At 43.0% G+C, this 18500-nt stretch overlaps 1 protein-coding gene and 1 long non-coding RNA gene across 2 annotated transcripts in view; one reads left to right on the top strand and one right to left on the bottom strand.

Moving 5' to 3' along the window:
• LOC147016484 (rhophilin-2-like) overlaps positions 1–18500 on the top strand; it is a 137602-nt gene that overhangs the window by 117232 nt on the left and 1870 nt on the right. The window contains exons 11-15 of the mRNA XM_085845180.1: positions 7002–7196; positions 12849–12925; positions 13290–13436; positions 16549–16707; positions 17471–18500. The exon at positions 17471–18500 is cut by the window's right edge and continues 1870 nt beyond it. Coding sequence (XP_085701306.1) covers positions 7002–7196; positions 12849–12925; positions 13290–13436; positions 16549–16707; positions 17471–17722 — 830 coding nt within the window. The 3' untranslated portion in view covers positions 17723–18500. The remainder of the gene's footprint in view (positions 1–7001; positions 7197–12848; positions 12926–13289; positions 13437–16548; positions 16708–17470) is intronic.
• LOC147016485 (uncharacterized) lies at positions 1117–2521 on the bottom strand. The gene is made up of 4 exons (XR_015049067.1): positions 2194–2521; positions 1872–2030; positions 1493–1550; positions 1117–1278 (listed from the first exon to the last, which is right to left on the bottom strand). It is a non-coding gene; the product is annotated as an uncharacterized LOC147016485 (long non-coding RNA).

Below are 18500 nucleotides of genomic sequence, written 5' to 3'. Positions count from 1 at the left end.
AAGATTCAAATGTTTTGTTTGTCAATATTTTAGATGGGGATTATTGTGCAAAGAAAATTAAACTATTGAAGGAATTTGAGAATGAACAAATCTTTATAGGTTCAATGAGTGAGCTGATCAACTTCCAGGTTAAAGGGGAGACAAATAAATATACCTTGGGATAGCCTGGTTATATATATACAAAGCCTGGTGTTGGCTTAGTGGTTAGGGTGGCGGCTTGGGATCCCAGTGTCCCGAGTTCGAATCCCGCTCAGCTGCTGAATTAACACCAGGGGGTTGACTCAGCCTGTCATCCTTCCGAGGTCGGCGAAATGAGTACCAGTATACTGGTCCCGGTGTATGCCCCGGTTAGAATAGGTGTACCATATCCCTGTGTTGTAAGAGGCGCCCAGGAAGGGCATCCGACCATAAAACATTGCCTCACAAAAAGCCAAACCCCTGCACAGCAGGGAAAAACGGATAAAAAGGGGGTTTATTTTTAGGGAAAAAAAAGGGAATCGCTGAAAATCCCCCATTCATTTACATGGGGAAAAGTGAGCCAGAATCAGTAAATCCACCCTACTCCTGTCCACATAAACCCCTCCCACACAAGCTCCACCCACATAAACCCTGCCCACATAAACCCTGCCCACATAAACCCTGCCCACATAAACCCTGCCCACATAAACCCTGCCCACATAAACCCTGCCCACATAAACCCTGCCAACATAAACCCTGTCCACATAAACCCTGCCCACATAAACCCTGCCCACATAAACCCTGTCCACATAAACCCCTCCCACACAAGCCCCGCCCACACAAGCCCCGCCCACACAAGCCCCGCCCACACAAGCCCCACCCACACAAGCCCCACCCACACACACCCCTCCCACCGAAGCCCCGCCCACACAAGCCCCACCCACACAAGCCCCACCCACATAAACCCCACCCACACAAGCCCCACCCCCTCATCCCCCTGTGCGCCCCCACCTTTGACCCACCACCTCCCTCATCCCACCCCCACCCTTCCCCACACACACACATGGGGAGGGAGGGATGGGATGAGGGGGTGATGGGTCATTGGGGAGCGCCCCTCCCCCCCCACCCCCCCACCCCCCAACCCCTCCCTCTCGTTCATGTCTTGATCCTCTTCTTGTAATTCAGAATCAAGTAATTGTATACAAAACAAATATAATTTATTAATATTGAAAATATTAAATATTCATTTGCGAGAATGTGTAATCTTTCCCAGCAATCTTCTCCAGATGTCTTGTGATTTCGAAACTCAGACACCATATTCTGTTTTGAAACAAAAAGTGGATAATAATTACATGGTAATATGAGTAAGCCTCGTTGACCACTGAATTAACACACCAGGAGCCTGTCATCCTTTCAAGGTCAATAAAATTAATTCCAGTGTACTGACAAAACCGCGTCCAAACTAATGATGCAACCAACATAAGACGACATTCTAAAGAGAGAGTGATATTAATAATAATTCAGAAATATTTACCTCCAGAAAATCATGTGTTGTACAAGATTGCTTCAACAGCTGATGTTGTGCGATAGTGCTGAAAAAAAAAATAAGTCAAGGGTATAGATGAAGAGACAGACAGAGAGAGATACAAACAGACAGGGAAAGCAACACACACACACACGCGCACACACACACACACACACACACACACACACACACACACACACACACACACACACACACACACACACACACACACACACACACACACACACACACACACACGTGTCTCACCATTGGTTTAATTCATTCGAGATCAGAGACCAGTCATTATAAATCATTGACCTCTTCAATAAGAGCAGAGAGAGGTAGGTAGAAAGACAGACACACACACACACACACACACGTGTCTCACCATTGGTTTAATTCCTTCGAGATGAGAGGACGTGATAAGACTTCATGCCACTCATTGTAAATGTCTTTCAATTCTCTTCTAAAATCATTGATCTCTTCAATAAGAGTATTAATTTCATGAACCACGTCGTGATATGTAAACTCAATTTCTTCCAATGCCCTGTCAGGAAAAAAAAAAAAAAAATATATATATATATATATATATATATATATATATATATATATATATATATATATATATATATATATATATCAGAATTATCATGATTTAATTAATAATCATTTGCTTCATCGTTCAAAGAGAAAACCATACACAAACTTACCAACTCTGTAGTAAGCTTTTGTCTTCATCGGAAGAAAGATCGCCCATGTCTCAGTTGTAAAAATGAAAATCCCGTCTGGCAGAAACTTTGTCTGGTGAATCACTTATAAGGCAACGACGAGGAAATTCCCTAAGCATTGGGTGCGGCCACAGGAAATGACAGCTTAGAAAATAACTGGGCGATTGTATGAATCATTTACAAAACATACTTAAAATGGTTTTGATTCAAATGTTTTCAGTTCGTGTTCTGAGATAAAATATAAACACGAGACCTTGTCTCACAGAATAGTTCCTATTTTTTCACAGCATGACTGTCTAAAACCACACAGCACGACCGTGTCAAAAACACTTCCTCATTTTCACGCCATGAACTGAAAACATTTGAAACAAAACTTTTTATGGCGTGGTTTATACACAAAAATGATTTGCAACTCGGGCGGTGGTCAGATGAGATCATTAAGAGAAGTTTATCATTTCGTAATGGCACAAAAGGGGTATCTTAAAAAATATAAAGATTCAAATGTTTTGTTTGTCAATATTTTAGATGGGGATTATTGTGCAAAGAAAATTAAACTATTGAAGGAATTTGAGAATGAACAAATCTTTATAGGTTCAATGAGTGAGCTGATCAACCTCCAGGTTAAAAGGGGAGACAAATAAATATACCTTGGGATAGCCTGGTTATATATATACAAAGCCTGGTGTTGGCCTAGTGGTTAGGGTGGCGGCTTGGGATCCCAGTGTCCCGAGTTCGAATCCCGCTCAGCTGCTGAATTAACACCAGGGGGTTGACTCAGCCTGTCATCCTTCCGAGGTCGGCGAAATGAGTACCAGTATACTGGTCCCGGTGTATGCCCCGGTTAGAATAGGTGTACCATATCCCTGTGTTGTAAGAGGCGTCCAGGAAGGGCATCCGACCATAAAACATTGCCTCACAAAAAGCCAAACCCCTGCACAGCAGGGAAAAATGGATAAAAAGGGGGTTTATTTTTAGGGAAAAAAAAAGGGAATCGCTGAAAATCCCCCATTCATTTACATGGGGAAAAGTGAGCTAGAACCAGTATATTCACCCTACTCACATCGCTATACACACCAGGAGGAAGGGGGTCCGAGGAGGGGGGTGGGAGCGAGAAGGGGAGGAGAGAGGTGGGGAGGGGAGAGAGAGGATGGGTTAGGGAAGCGAGGAAGGTGGGGAGGGGAGAGAGAGGATGGGTTAGGGAAGCGAGGAAGGTGGGGGGGAGAGCGATGCCACACCACACGTCGCTATAGACTCCGGGCAGGAGACGGTGTCAGGAGGGGGGTGGGAGCGTTAGAAAGAGCAAAGAGTAAATTAATTTAAATATTTTACAACATTTTCCAATTTTCTCTTGAACTCGTTCACTTATCCCTTTGCTTTACTCATTATAATCCTCCCGTTATGTTAATCGATCTCTTAATTTGATTTTGTCTTCCTTACTCTGGGGATTTCCCCATGGAGAATCCAGCCATGGCCGAAGGAGCCTTCGCGCCAATCTCGCTGGTTAATTATTTTTATGGTACTCGATGAAGTCACACTTTCAGCACATTCCTTAATCTTTTCTTCACTCAATATAATTGTCCGAACAGCAGAAAAAAGTTAAGTTTAATGCTTTGGCAATTTCACATTTTCTTGTGTAAATATGGAGAAGGAGGGAGCGCACACGTACACGCCCATGCACACACACACACACACACACACACACACGCACGCACACACACAGACACACACACACACACACACACACACACACACACACACACACACACACACACACACACACACACCTTGCTTCTTTTTTTTGTATGCAATGTCGAGGCTCGTTTAAGAGTTAACACACAGAACGTACAAGGGGAGCAGGAGACGAGAGGGGCGTGAGATGGAATCACAAAACAGTGGGGAACAGAGACATTAGGAGATCTGTGAAAGGGAGAGGTATGGCATATAGGGTACATGGGGTAAACAAGATGGACACTACGGGGACTTTCAGGAATGAAAGCAGGGAATTTGAAGGAGGTGGGTTTGGGGTGGATTTGCGGGGGTAGAAACGATTGTGGTTTTGGATGGGGGAAGATAAGAGATGGTGGTGAACAGCTGTTTTGAAGACCTGGAGGGAAGAGTGGGATTGAATAGAGTGAGGGAGTTTGTTCCAAAGGCAGGAAAAATAAGAGGAATGAAAGAGTGAAGGTGAGCAGTGATTCGTGATTTTAGTCATTTTACAAGAAGGGGGTTGCTGGCGAACCTTGAGCGCCCTGCGGAAATATGGGGGGAACATATCACAGACAGAGCAGGAGGGGTGAGGCTGGAGAGGAGACGGTAGAAGACAGAAAGACCACCGACCTGCATGTGGTGAGAGAGTGACGGACCTAAAGACTCGGCCTCATCGCGGGAGATACCAATGATCCTAAATGCTTTTATTTGGTTTCCACAGCATGAAACCGAGATAGGTGAGAGGCAGGAGCACCAGCCCAGAGGGGAGAGCAGTACTCCATCAGGCTGCAGATGAAAGCTTTGTGTGTGGTGAGGAGCTCAGGTGTGCCAAGAAAGGACTTTGCACGACGGAGGATGCCCAGTCAGCAGCTGGCTTTGGAGGCCAGGAGGCCAGCTTGGAGATGTGGCTTTCCCAGGAAAGATCATGGCAGATGGTGAGGCCCAGAAGCTTAAATGAAATGACTTCCTTAAGAGGATTGTTGAGAAAGTCGATGTTGGGGGGGGGGGCGGGGGTGGGGGTACCAGATGGTCCTTTCGGAGAGACGTAGTGAGATTTGCTAGGATTGAAAGACATTCCAATTGTTGGACAAGCTTGTGATTTTATCCAGATCTGCAGAGAGTGAAGAAGCTGCTGCTTGCCGATCTGAGGGATGACAGATGGTACGGCAGAGGGTGGATTCATCAGCAAAGAGATAAAGAGGATTTTCCAGAGTCAGTGAAATCATTGATGAAAACCAGAAAAAGAACAGGGCCCAGAACACTGTCTTGAGGAACTCCAGTCTGGACAGGAAGATGGGATGAGAGAACTCAATGAAGGGCCACATATTGGCTGTGACAGGAGAGGAAGTCTGCGAGCCATGAGTGGAGATGTCCTTGGATACCATAGTAAGAGAGTTTGGTGAGCAGGGCAGTGTACCATCCATCCATACATTGGGACCATACTCTGTGCAGAGTGTTGGTGCTGCCTAAGCAGTCTCCTTGGCTATTGGGCGCACCTGGACAGGTTGCCACTCCGACACAGAATATCAGCAAGCTGGCACTCATTTTGCTAACCTCAGAAGGATGACAGGCAGAGTCAACCCCACCAGGTATTAATTCAACAGCCAAATGGGATTTGAACTCAGGATCGTAGGATCCCAAGCCCACCACCCTCACCATTAAGCCAACACCAGGCATGCAGGGTGCCAGACCGTATCAAAAGCATGTGACACGTCTCGGGAGATGTCTCTGATCTCATGTCTGGCATTGAGGTCCTCCTTCCATTGTTGGGAAAGCAGAAGCAGCATTTCCAGGATAGAGTGACCTGGTCTGAATCCAAACAGGATCCAGACAAAGTCACACTACCCTGGACATGAATCCAAGTTTGTTCCTGGATCTTAAATTAAATACACTTAGTTGTCGCAAAAACTAATTTCTTTACATTTTCCGATTTCACTCCTGATTTTGCCACTTATTTACCATAGTTCACGAGCTCCGATCTTCAATCCGAAGACAGCGATTTTGATTATATACTTTAATTAGTCCGTGAAAGTAACATTGTGGTTCCAAGGCAAGGCATTTTTGAGCAGGCCAAAATAAAATGGCAGCTTAAGACCCCTGAGAGGTGATTGCGGGCGGACCAAGGGTAAGGCTTTTTATTTTTTTCATCTTAATTATCTTCAAAAGGTGAATTTTCCGATTTGTGTTCAAAATATAACATTCAATTGAAATTAAGTTGTTCCTCGATCATAATCTGATGTGTATTGATGGATGGACGGACAGACAGACAGACGGGAATACTAAGTGGATGCATTTGTTTGGACAAATTCGTATGTGAAAGCCATCGTGCTCAAGATGGGGGAGGAGGAAGTTATCTCTTTGCGAGAATAAATTATTTGCAGCCTTTCGAGAAGTGGCTAAAATGTGCTCCAAATGAACCTGCCAATTAAAATGCATGTCAACCCAATTTTCGGTACTCTACTATCTCTGCCTTTATGTTGACATAGCTCTATGGAACGGCTGATATTTGCACCTGTCTGTTGTACAAGGACAGCATTCCACATCTAAAAGGCCTGATTTATTTTTCAAATGTGACTCAAAAGAATCTGATACTAAAACCCTTTTTCATAATAATAAGTCGAATAACTCCTATGTGATTCATTTGTTTGTTGTGTTTTTTTTAATGATTTTTAAATGTTCGTTGTACTAGAACAATAAATCAACTGTTTACAATTCAGATGTCCCAGGATTGTGAGGCCTGTGGTGGTATTCCCCCTTGTTTAAATATTCAGCTGGCCCTATTCTCCAAAAACTATCATTGGCTGAAGTTTTAATACTGCAATTCCAATGGTATTTGAAAGTTCTTCATCATTGCAGAGGATGATCTGATAGCATGGTCTTGAGGGGAGACTCACTTCCAAAGTGTACTTCATTGGTGGTTGAGATGTGTTTGGAGCAAAGGGGTTAGTCAAGTGCATATATGGTAGAAAGAGGGGAAGAAAAAATTCTGACATGTCAACAGACATAATACGTAGATGACCCCTCAAATAATTTTATAGATTTATCATGATGAACCATTAATTTTATCTTTGGAATCTCGGCAGGCAAAGCACACCTTCGGCGTGCTGTTCTCCTCCATGAGGAGGCACTACGTGTGCACATGTTTTGCAAGCCACTGCGCCGGCTGGATGTGCTTCAAGAGGTGCTGACATTCAGTCACAACCACTCTCTCACCAAATACTCTGACCTCGACGAGGAGGACAATTTCATAGACATTGATGAAGTCCCCAATATTGCTGGTAATTTGAACAAGCACAGTACACTTTCTACCACTGATGCTTCTTGTGAGAAAGACTTTAAAGAGCGACAGTTACAAAGAGTGTTTATTCAAAGAGCCGTGTGAATATGGTGGACAGGTTTTTTTTTTGTTTTTTTTTGCGACAACAAATGAATGAATAGTTTGGGTTGCCCTGTTTGAGTTCCCACCTAACCACTGCCTCATGATGTAGGGAACGCAGGTTCATATACCATAATCTGTTTTCCCAATGACTTCTAATGTCCTTTGAATGCAGCTAAAAAATGAAGTGCCTAATAATGTCTGTGTCACCTCTGTGTATGATTTCCAAGCTTTGTGTATGATGATTGTAAATAAGTAGTCACAATGTTGTGCAGTTTTATGCGAGAAGCATGTATACACAAAAAGACTACATTTCTCGAGTGTAGGGTCCTCTTGAGAACAAAGGGGTGGGGAAGGGGTTAGTCAAGTGTTTTTTTGTGCAAACAAAGTCAAGGCTCGTGGAAGAGCTAGAACATCGAATGGATCAGGACACAACAAACCAAAAGGAACAAGAGAAGGGTGTGGGGTGAAACACCAACAGCGGGGTTGAGGGAGAATTGGACAAATGAGGAATGTGCAGACGAATGAGGGGTTGGGGTGGACGCACAGGGTGGACAAGATGGCTACAGAAGGAAAAACTGGAGATTTGGAAAGAGGTTGACTTGGGGAGGGGTGTTAATGGGGGTAGTAAAGATCATGATTTTGGATGGAGGATGATTTAGATTTTAGATGGTGCTGAACATCTCTCTTGAAGATTTGGAGGGAAGAATGAGATTGAAGAGATTGTGGAAATTTGTTCCACAGGTGGGGAAAAAAAGAACAAATGAGTGGAGATGAGCAATGATTCTGGATTTATGGACTTTCCCTCAGAGGGGGTTGACGGTGGACCTCGAGTGCACTGAAGGAACATTGGCGGGAGGGCGGGGCAATGGACGGAAAGGCCAGAGGGTGGAAGACCAGAAGGCAGTCGAAAATCGACACAACCGACCTGTCTGCGGTGTGAAAGTGACAAGCCCATAGACTCGGCTTCATCGCAGGATATTGCAATAATTAAATCTTTGAAAGTCTTTTTTCCATGACGTCAAACTAACAAGATGTGAGGCAGGCGCACGAGCCCAGAAAGGAGAGTAGCACTCCATCAAGCTGCCGATGAAGGCCTTGTAGGTAGACAAGAGTTCAGGTGTGCCAAGGAAGGACTTTGCATGATGGAGAATGCCGAGTCAGCAACTGACTTTGGAGGCAGACTTAGAAATGTGCTTTGCCCAAGAAAGATCATCACTGATAGTGAGCCCCAAAGGTTTGAGTGACTTAACTTCTTCTAAAGGATTGTTAAAGTAGATAGGATGGTTTGCCATACCGTCCTTTCAGAGAGAGATAGTGTGATTGTGAGATTTGTCAGCATTGAAAGACAGCTTCCAAGTGTTTGACCAGATTGTGATTCTGTAGTGGTTTAAAAAGGGAAGAGGCTGCTTGCCTGTCTGTCTGAAGGATGAGGTTTGTCATGGCAGAGGGTGGAGTCAGCAAGTAGATAAAGAGGACTTTCCAAAGAGTCAGAGAGATCGTTGATGAAGAATAGGAATTTGATGAAGTCCAGAACACCACCTTCGGTCACTCCAGCCTTAATAAGAGAGGAGATGAAAGGATTCCCTCGATAGCCACACTTTGGCTAGGAGAGTAAAGGAAATCGGTAACCCCAGAGTGGAGTTGGCATTGGATGCCATAGGCAGAGAGTTTGTAGAGCAATGTGGGATACCAGACTGTGTCGAAAGCTCGAGATGTATCGAGAGACAGCCCTGATCTCATGTCTGACATCGAGTGCCTCCATCCATTGTTGGGTGAGGAGAAGCAGTATGTCCAATGTAGAGTGACCTGGTCTGTTTAAGAAAATTAAGGATTTCATATCAACTGCGATGATGGATTCCATGACCTTGCTGATGATTGGAAGTAAGCTTATAGGTCTATAATTAAGGTGATCGGTTTTCGTACCTTTTTTAAAATGTAATTCAGTGATATTGGCTGATTACCAAGCACAAATGATAGGGTGGACAGAGCATAATGAGGATGTGTAAGAGCAGCAGAGCAGGTTTTTAAGGACACGTGAGTTGATGCCGTCCAATGCAGTTGCAGAATCGGAGTCCAGGGTTGAAAGCACCTTCTCCACATTCTCAAATGCAAAAGACACAGTTCAAGAGCAGGTGAGTGTGACTGGGTATGGTGGGTACAGAGAGTAAGGGGTTGGGTACACAATATCTGGAAGCAAACGTGGAATTGAAGCATTCGGCCTTCTCACGAGTGGAGTTGTCTGTGGTGCCATTTGAAGTGAGGGAAGGGTTGGAAGGGGAGCATACTCCAGAGACACACTTAACAAGGTGCCACGAGGTTTTTGAGGAGGGAGACGAGTTTGAAAGTTCAATGTTGAGGTACCACAGATGTTGTGGAAGTTGACACAATTGTTGTGAGCTTTGTGGAATCATCTGAGTTTGCCTTCTCAGAAGAGAAGGTCAGTTGTTTCAAAGTAATAGGCTCACCACATGATTCAGTGTTCCATGGGTGGAAAGAAGGGTTTGACAAGTGAAGATGAGATGGGTTGAATTTGTGTGAGAGAGGTAGATAGATAGATAGATCGATATAGGAGACTATTCCTGAAGAGAGATGGCTGCTTGCAATCCCTGCCAAACTGCCTGAGTGAACTGCCAGACTCGCTAGCACTGAGGCAGCTCGCTCTCTCTGAGAATAGCCAGTGAGATGTTGACTCTCACAATCATATGATCAGATGAACCAATAAAAGAAGACGGCATTTGCTGGGAAGTTTGTCATCACCATATCCAGAAAGGAGGATTTGCCATTAGGAGAACTCCGGGTGGGAAAATTCACAGATCGAGTTAGGCCAGTCCATTTTATTCCACAAGGAAAGGTACCTTGCCCCTCCTCCCACCCCTCCTTCCAGACTCTCATCCATTCCCCATGACAGGTGGTGGCTGGTGTGTTTATAAGTTATGAATTGTGGGAAAATGACTGTTTAAAACCCCTGAGTAAGGTGTATGGTTTTTTTTTGTCATTATAATGCTACGCCGTGGAAGGACTTAAAGAGCAGGTTGCGGGTCACCAAGAATGTTCTGAAAATTTATCAATATGATTATATGTGCATTAAATAGTTTGATGCAAACTATTGTGGTTGCCTAACTATTGGGAAAATTGATGAAATTTAACCCCGAAGTTGTTATTTCTCGAGGCTGTTGAAAAAAACAGCCACGTGCCATATATGGATGGTGACGTCACGTTCTCCAAAACGAAGCGGAAGCTCACTCGCTTATTGAAGAAGTGTCCAGTTCAGCGGGCCGTTCTTTCGCTTTTTTTGAGCTTGCAACTGTCTATATTATCCTTTTTTATTTTGAATTATTGTAGAACAAAGTTATTTGGATATTTCTACATCATGCCTCATACGTGTGTCGTCATGTTTTGCGAAAAATGGCTGGAAAACGGGTAATCGCTCCCACCGATTCTCGAAGGAATCAAACATTCGCCGGCAGTGGATAAGATTTGTACAAACAAAACGGGCGAATTTTCCCCCAAAGAAAATGGGTAAAGAGGACCCTTTGGATAGACTTGTCATTTGTGGTGACCATTTGACAGCCGAGGATTACGAAGGTAACGCAATGAGTGAGTTCGGTTTCAAAACAAGCGTGACGCTGTGCCCACCATTCAGCCTTCCCCTCCTCACCTGGCTCCTGCTTCATCTTCTCACACTGTCACCTCTCAAGGATTGGGGCATTGTGTTCATCTATAAGTGCGCATAAGAAATCGAGAAATTATTAGAATACACGATCCGGAAGTCCGTACGTTGTAACCCGTAATGGGGAGCGTGGCTGAGAATCTCTTCCCCATCGGCCACGCCTACGCAGCAACGTGTCCTGTCATTGGTTGGTAAATAAATGGCCATAACTTGGGAAGCACTTGTCCGATTAATATCAAACCTTGAAAAGGCACATACTCAGGTCCCCAGCAATATACCTGGCAAGTTTCAATTAGATCAGACCAGTGGTTGTCGAGAAACAGCAGACACACACACACACACACACATTGCTAGAATTATCGATAGATATGCCACAACAGTCTCTTGAAGTTGGGGGTTTGTTCCAACTGTTCACTTTCGCTGGGGTCAAGCTCAGCTGTCAGAAAGACTTCAACGCCAAAGCTACGGTGCATAAAATATTTGTGTCCATTATTGATTCATTATATTCCTGACTCTTGAGTGACTAGAGGGTTAAAAATTATTATATCAAGTCACAGACGAATCAAACTTTACATGATTTCATGCATCGAACAAGAAAATGAAAATCTACAAACCAATCTGTCTGGTGGAGTCTGTCAGTGTGAACTGCCGGACAGTCAGTCCTGCCACTTGTACACAAAATAGGCCGTTTTCTGGCACGTGCAAGTGGCTCAAATTTATATGGCTCAGGGCCAGAAACTCCATAGTATAAATTCCCATCATCCTCCAACTCGTCCTCGGCAATATCGGAATGAAAACAGTCAATTTCATCGCCGCTGAAATCACTCTCCGATTCGCATCTCGCCATTGTTCACACGCTGTTTCCGAATGTTCACGAAGTTTTCGGAGGACGTGACGTCATAGCATCTTCGGTAACTTCCGGACTGTTTTTCGATCACTGACAAAAGTTTTGACCTAAAAGTTAATTTTAGCATATTTTGAGTTTCAAATGTAAGGAAATAATTGCCCAACGATTAATTATTAATGTGCTTACAACCTTCGAATCACGCGACGTCATCATCGACCCAAAACCTCCTCTTTAATCAGTCCTTCCATGGCGTGGCATTCTAATAATAAAAAAAAGATAACATTGTAACAAAGCATATATTAATTAATATGGATAATATTAACAACAATAATAATCGTAGTATCATTTCGCAATAATAATAAACGTATAATTCCCACCCTGGCCCAAGCTCATCTGGGCTTGGTGAAAAGGCAAACTAGTGCTCAAGTAGTACGGCAGGTAGGTATACGACAAGGCAGTGGAGACCAATGAAAATTTGGTCCAGTGGACTAACAGGCCCACTCGTAGTCTAAAAGATCATGTTCAGGATTAAACTACGATTTTTGATGATAATAAAAAATGACATTTAATAGAATCATGAAAATTTGTAATGGTAGTTTGTCTTACCAAGCTATGATACGCAAATGATTCTTGAAATGAATAAAATAAAATAGAGAAAAATGCAAAAGGTTACCAGATTTGATTAAATTATTTTCACAGCCACAGCTTTGTAAGTAACTGGGCTCAAGTGGGTCAGTTCTGCAGGAATATTATCAATATGCATTTAAAATTATTGCGTCATCCTCGGAAGTGAAAAGTTATTCTAACCTCCATAGTTGGTATGCCTTTATTTTATTACTTTCTCATCAATTAGTTTGTGGCGGTTACAGTACGATATCGAAACGCCACATGAAGATGGTACTGTGCGAACCCATGACCGTGTGTACTGGCGAGTTTCTGTCTAATAAGCAATTGTGGAAGCTCGCATCGTTCCAGCTGACTTTTGGCAAAGTGATTCCGTGATGTTTGTATAATTCCCGAATCGTATTTTGCAGCAAAATCTCAACAGAAGCTTCAACTGACTCTTCCTAATTTTACAAATGTGAAAGCCATGGATCTCTTCTTGGCTCTGGTGAGTGTGCAGGCGGTGAAGATCTCTGTGACGGCAGGTTTTTTTCAATAATTATCACTGAACTCGCTGCAAGAATCGTAAGAACTGAAAGAGTTTGTGCCATGCTGAATTAATCGACAAGCAAGTTTCAATCGATCAAAGTTACTTGCTGATTTAAGTTTTGCAGTGCGACGTATCTACCTTTTATGACTACTTCTTCTTTCTTCTGATGCAATTCCTTCTGTTGGTTTGGGCAGGAATTTCGAATTTGGCTATCATGCCGATGATAGTTCGCCCCTTCGATGACTGACTATGCAGAATCTTTCTCTTTTTGATGCTATATAATTTCACCTCCCTTCTATCCTGACATCCTCTCCAAAAACAGGGTCCACTACCCACATTCTCGGCTCGTAATCGTTGGTCTGCCCCACGATCCGTGATTCTCACGCCCTGTGAGGATGGATTTGGACTGATGCTCCGTGGAGATGCTCCTGTGAAGGTGGCTGGTGTGGAAGATGGAGGGGTTGCAGAGGTAAGATAATCCAAACCTGCGAAGTTCAAAGGGCTGAAAATGGATCTTTTGAACGTACCGAATGTAATTGTCCCCTTGAGAGCAAACATTAAAATGCTAAATTGAAAATGGTGCAGATCAAATTGCCCAACATAAAAAGTGAATAATTGATGCTGATGAAACTTATTTTAACGCATCATTCTTTATCAATGGTTTTAGTTTTTGCTTGACCACATACTTATTGAAGTTGAGCCCCACGACTGAAGTTAAACTAACAAGTTGAGGGCTACCAAAGTTAAACTTCTGTTACATTTGCTACTCTCCAATCCTCTCTTATCCATCCCGACTCCATTGAGAGATTGAATTTATTGGTTAATATCTCACTTTTCTGTCACATTCCTAAACACACTCAGATGCATATTATTTGGCTCTGAAGCTTTGTCTTTTCTTAGCCTTCCAAGCTGTCTCCTTAATTTTAACCCTTACGCTTGTTATCAACCCCGAGGTGCATCATCCCTACTGCTGGTCCCTTATCTGCTCCTGTGTAAATGTAAATCTCATGAGCCTATATTCTTATTTCCCTGCACAGGAAGAAATGTTTAAACATTGTTCACAAGAGACAACATTGAAGATGTACAGGGGGAACCTTCTCCCATGCCTTCTAGTCTTTTCTGCATTAATTGTAACACCATCCTAGCATTAAAAAAAAATTGTTCTCCCAAATTAGCATTTTGTTAATCTATTTTAGGATATAAATATTCTCTCAAACCAACATTTTGTCCGTCCATCTTAGTATTTGAAACAGCTGAGTTCAAGGAAGAGCATCTGTACTTTTGTTAGCCTCACCTAAAGAGTGATGAACATCCTCTTGTTACACTCCTGAACGAAAGATTGTGGCATGAGTCTGTTTCCATCTTGTGCAAATCAAAACACAAAGATGTTGAAACAAATTTGTCATTAGATGGCACAGTAGAACACTCTATCTACATCCACCACAAGAAGGCGCTATCCTACTCCTGACACCAATTGCTGCATCATTGGTGGTTGCTACTATTGATAGGGCACAATCAGGTGATCATGTCCAAGAAGGCAGCAACCACACCCCAAATCATGGGCTAGTTGTGGTCTGGATTTTAAGCAGTTAGAGTAAACAGGCTGTTTAACTGAATATTACTAAAACAGTACTCATGGTGTTCTGTTGGCAATAAAACACTAACTCTTTATTTATAATTTGTACATTTTAACTTAACCCTTTCCTTAACTAAGCAAATACACAAAAGCAACCGTTCACTAAAATGCATAAGTAAAGTCGTTGAATTTTGAAGCCAAATCAGCAGTTGTGCCATGAGTCTCACACATTATATCGAGCAACTGCTGATCGACTTAACAGTGTTGTGAGTAGTAGCAGCAGTTGAAACGAATTTGTAACAAAGCCAATTGTGAACTCGATTATGAAGCTGTCCGAGAAAACCATATTATAAGATCACAAAGCAAAGGTGCTGAAAATGGTGTTTTGTTAAGCATCTCGTTGCAATTCATACCAGCTTGTATCAATTACTTGTCTCACACGAGGAACACTTGTATATTGCTCCTGGAAATTGCCACATGATGCAGCCCGGCAGGAGCTCGCAAGCCTTGCAGAAAGTGCACCCCAACAAAGGATGCTCCAGATAGCTCAGTTAGGTGCCACTTTTATAGATGTCCACACAATGCAATCCTAGCGAAGCAACTTCACAAACGTGTCTTCACTGATGTGCTCTTTCTTTTATTTCACCGTCTTAGCATTTCTATCTCTCCTGTTTTACTCTCGTTGTCTGGCGAGGTCCTCTCTGTCCCATGGTCATACGCTTTTATGCCGAGCAAACCAGGTTCGCCCCTCGCCCGTTGTAGGCCAATTGCGTGGCGGCCCTGGCATCGAAACCCAACCTTGTAAAGGCATGCTCTTGCCAGTCCAGTCTATTCCACAGTACCATGATCTGTTTTTACTTTGATTCTCGACCAAGGTCACATTTCACTAATTTTATATTTCTCTGCTATTTACATTTTATTACTTTTTAGCTCACCTGTTTGAAGAACAGAGAGCTATAACGATACCCCCCCCCCCCCCCGTGTGAGCATGAGCGTCAGCATGAGCGTGAAAATGTTAAAGTTTTTGGTGCAAGTTATTTAGAAGCTTGCCATTCATTAATATGTGTACTAGGATGCTGATATTTGGCATGGAGGTTCCTTTGGGGTATACTATTGGTGTAGTGAAGTTGAAATTAAAAAATAATTTCAAATGTTTTAAATTTTTGATCTGTTTTGAACTTAACTTTTTTGTAGCACATAAACGTTAAAGTTTTTGGTGCAAGTTATTTTTTATAAGCTTGCCATTCATTTAATATGTGCATTAGGATGCTGATATTTGGCATGGAGGTTCCTTTGGGGTATACTATTGGTGTAGTGAAGTTGAAATTAAAAAATAATTTCAAATGTTTTAAATTTTTGATCTGTTTTGAACTTAACTTTTTTGTAGCACATAAACGTTAAAGTTTTTGGTGCAAGTTATTTTTTATAAGCTTGCCATTCATTTAATATGTGAACTAGGATGCTGATATATGGCATAGAGGTTCCTTTGGGGTATACTATTGGTGTAGTGAAGTTGAAATAAACAAATGATTTTAAAATCTTTTTAAAATTTCAACCTAAGATGGTGTCAAAGCCACCCAATGCTCGCCTGTTTATACGAGACGCTTGCTATTCATTTAATATGTGTACTAGTTTACTGATTACAATTTACAAATACATGTATTGCTTTAAAATTATTTGGATCAGACTTCACTGCAATGCTTTATAAAAAAATATTATTAGACTAGTCTTTTAAAAACGATAAATGTATAAACAGGCAAGCATTGGGTGGCTTTGACACCAACTCTCTGGTTATACGTCACTATTCCTTACTTAACTAATAAGGTAATACGATGCTATATTTAAATATCCCAAAACAACAATAATTACCTCAACAACTGTTCCACTCCATCAAAGCAAAACGTCACAATAAAATACAGTAATTTCCATTTTTGTAATAATAACTAGTGCACATCCATGTATTATGCTTTACATATCTTTTTTTTGTTTTTTTTTCCTCTCTTAGCGTGCAGGTGTTCGTGCTGGAGACTGCATAGTGGATATGTGTGGGCGTGATGCACGCTGGGCACGACATGATGACGTCGTGGGTACAATGCTTGGTGCCGGCGATGAGGGAGTGCAAATTCGACTGATATCGTTACTCCCGCCAAAACCCCTGGAAGTGGTGAGTCACTAATAAAATTGTTCTCAATGTACTGAGCATATTCAGACAGCGAGATTGTTTTGGCCAACTGTGGTCTTATGTGTTAGCGCTTGCACAAATATATTTCTGCTTGCATTTGTCGAAATATAATCATAAATGGAGCAATTTGCCAGCGAGACTTTTGGGAGGGGAATCCATTTCATTCTGATGACTGCCAATAAGCCAGAAATACATCTGTAAGCTCGGCTGGCAGGATGGCCGAGAGGTATGCGCACTCGCCTCAGAGCGGTCTTTCCTGGATTTGAATCCCGACCCCACTGCAAACTGTCCCCCCGGTGTCTCGCATGCATGGCGATGCATCAATGTGCGTGCCGTCCCTCAGATGGACGTGGAACTGGGTGTCCCATCTGCTAGCATTAGTTGGTGGATGTCAAAGTTCCCAAGGTGTCATGCATGAAGAGTAGGCGAGTTATTGCCGGCATTCTGAACAAATTAAATATCCTGTCACCTTTAGTCGAACGTCAGACTCTGCTAGCCAGTTCGTGAAAGACTTAGGCCTAAAACGTTCCTTGGCCGCCCCCACAATCAGATGGAAATAATTGGGGCTGTTAAGGAAGTAGTAACAGTCAATAGTGTTAATTGTATCAGATTGAAATAATTTTGAGTTTGTTTGTGGGGTGGGGTTTGGGTTTTTGAGGGTTTGGGGTGCAATAAATTAATTTTTTGTAGAATAATCATGTTTAAAGGTAGTGCCCTCTGTTATTATATTGTTTGTTATCCATAGCTGGAACACCGGAAAGGCAGTGGCTTGGGTTCAGGACGTGGCACTTTTCCACTTTCCTCGTCACTGTCATCATCTCCCAACCATGGCGCTGGGGGTGCTGGTGGGGCAGGCACTGCAAGTGGGAGGCTTGAGCAGGCAAGCCGCTCACGAGGACTACTTACCCTTGGATGGTTTACTGGACGGAAAGCAGTGAAGCACAACACACTTCCCAGCAGCTGTCTTGGAATTAAGACTGTGGATGAGAATAGCTAGCATGATATTACACGAGGGCGGGGATGGGGTCGGAGTGGGTGGAGTTAAATAGCCATATCGGAAGCTATTTATTTCTGCTGTTTTATCATGTCTTTAATTTTTCGAAGTTTATAATTGATAACGGATTGCAGCAAGTTTTAAGTACCCCAAAATGAAGTACCCCTCCATACGGACAAGCTCATTTTCCCAGAATTCTGGATGGATCAATTCTTCCAGAATTCTAGATATGTCCATCATTTCGTATGCAGCCTGTGGCTGCTCGGTTGCATCGTTTCTGGGAGCGCGGCTGTGCCGCTGATGCGATGCCCTCTGTTTCCAGTAAGCTGGTAGTCATTTTGCCGACCTCGGAAGGATGACAGCTCGGCTGAGTCAAACCCACCTGGTGTTATTTAACGACACGATAGGGCTGGAACGCAAGACCCTAAGGTCATAAGCCAGTCACCTGAACTGTTAAGCCGACACCAGGCTTCTGGACGAACTACTTCCCCAATAATTGCTGTATTTTAGTATGACTTGTAATACCCTCTCCCACCTGGAGCAGCACTCTGCCATTATTTATATAGAGGAAATTGACCCCAAGGACAATGGCCTATTTTTTTAAACCGCTACCCCACCACCTTCTCCCCCACCATGTGCACACCCCGAGTGCAGCCACAAGTTTTCATCTCATTCCGTCCGCACTTCCGGTGTGTGTAGAAGTCAAACTCGCACACAAACGAATTGCATTGTATTGATGCACACTTAAAATGAGCAGCTTGGTCGTGGAGTGAGTAAAACG

This window comes from Eptatretus burgeri, chromosome 11 (assembly GCF_056783735.1).
Source record: "Eptatretus burgeri isolate ZD-2024b chromosome 11, Ebu_testis_v1, whole genome shotgun sequence".
NCBI classification, from domain to species: Eukaryota; Metazoa; Chordata; class Myxini; order Myxiniformes; family Myxinidae; genus Eptatretus; species Eptatretus burgeri.
Note: the sequence above shows the minus strand (reverse complement) of the source record. Positions and strands in the feature narration are given on the sequence as shown.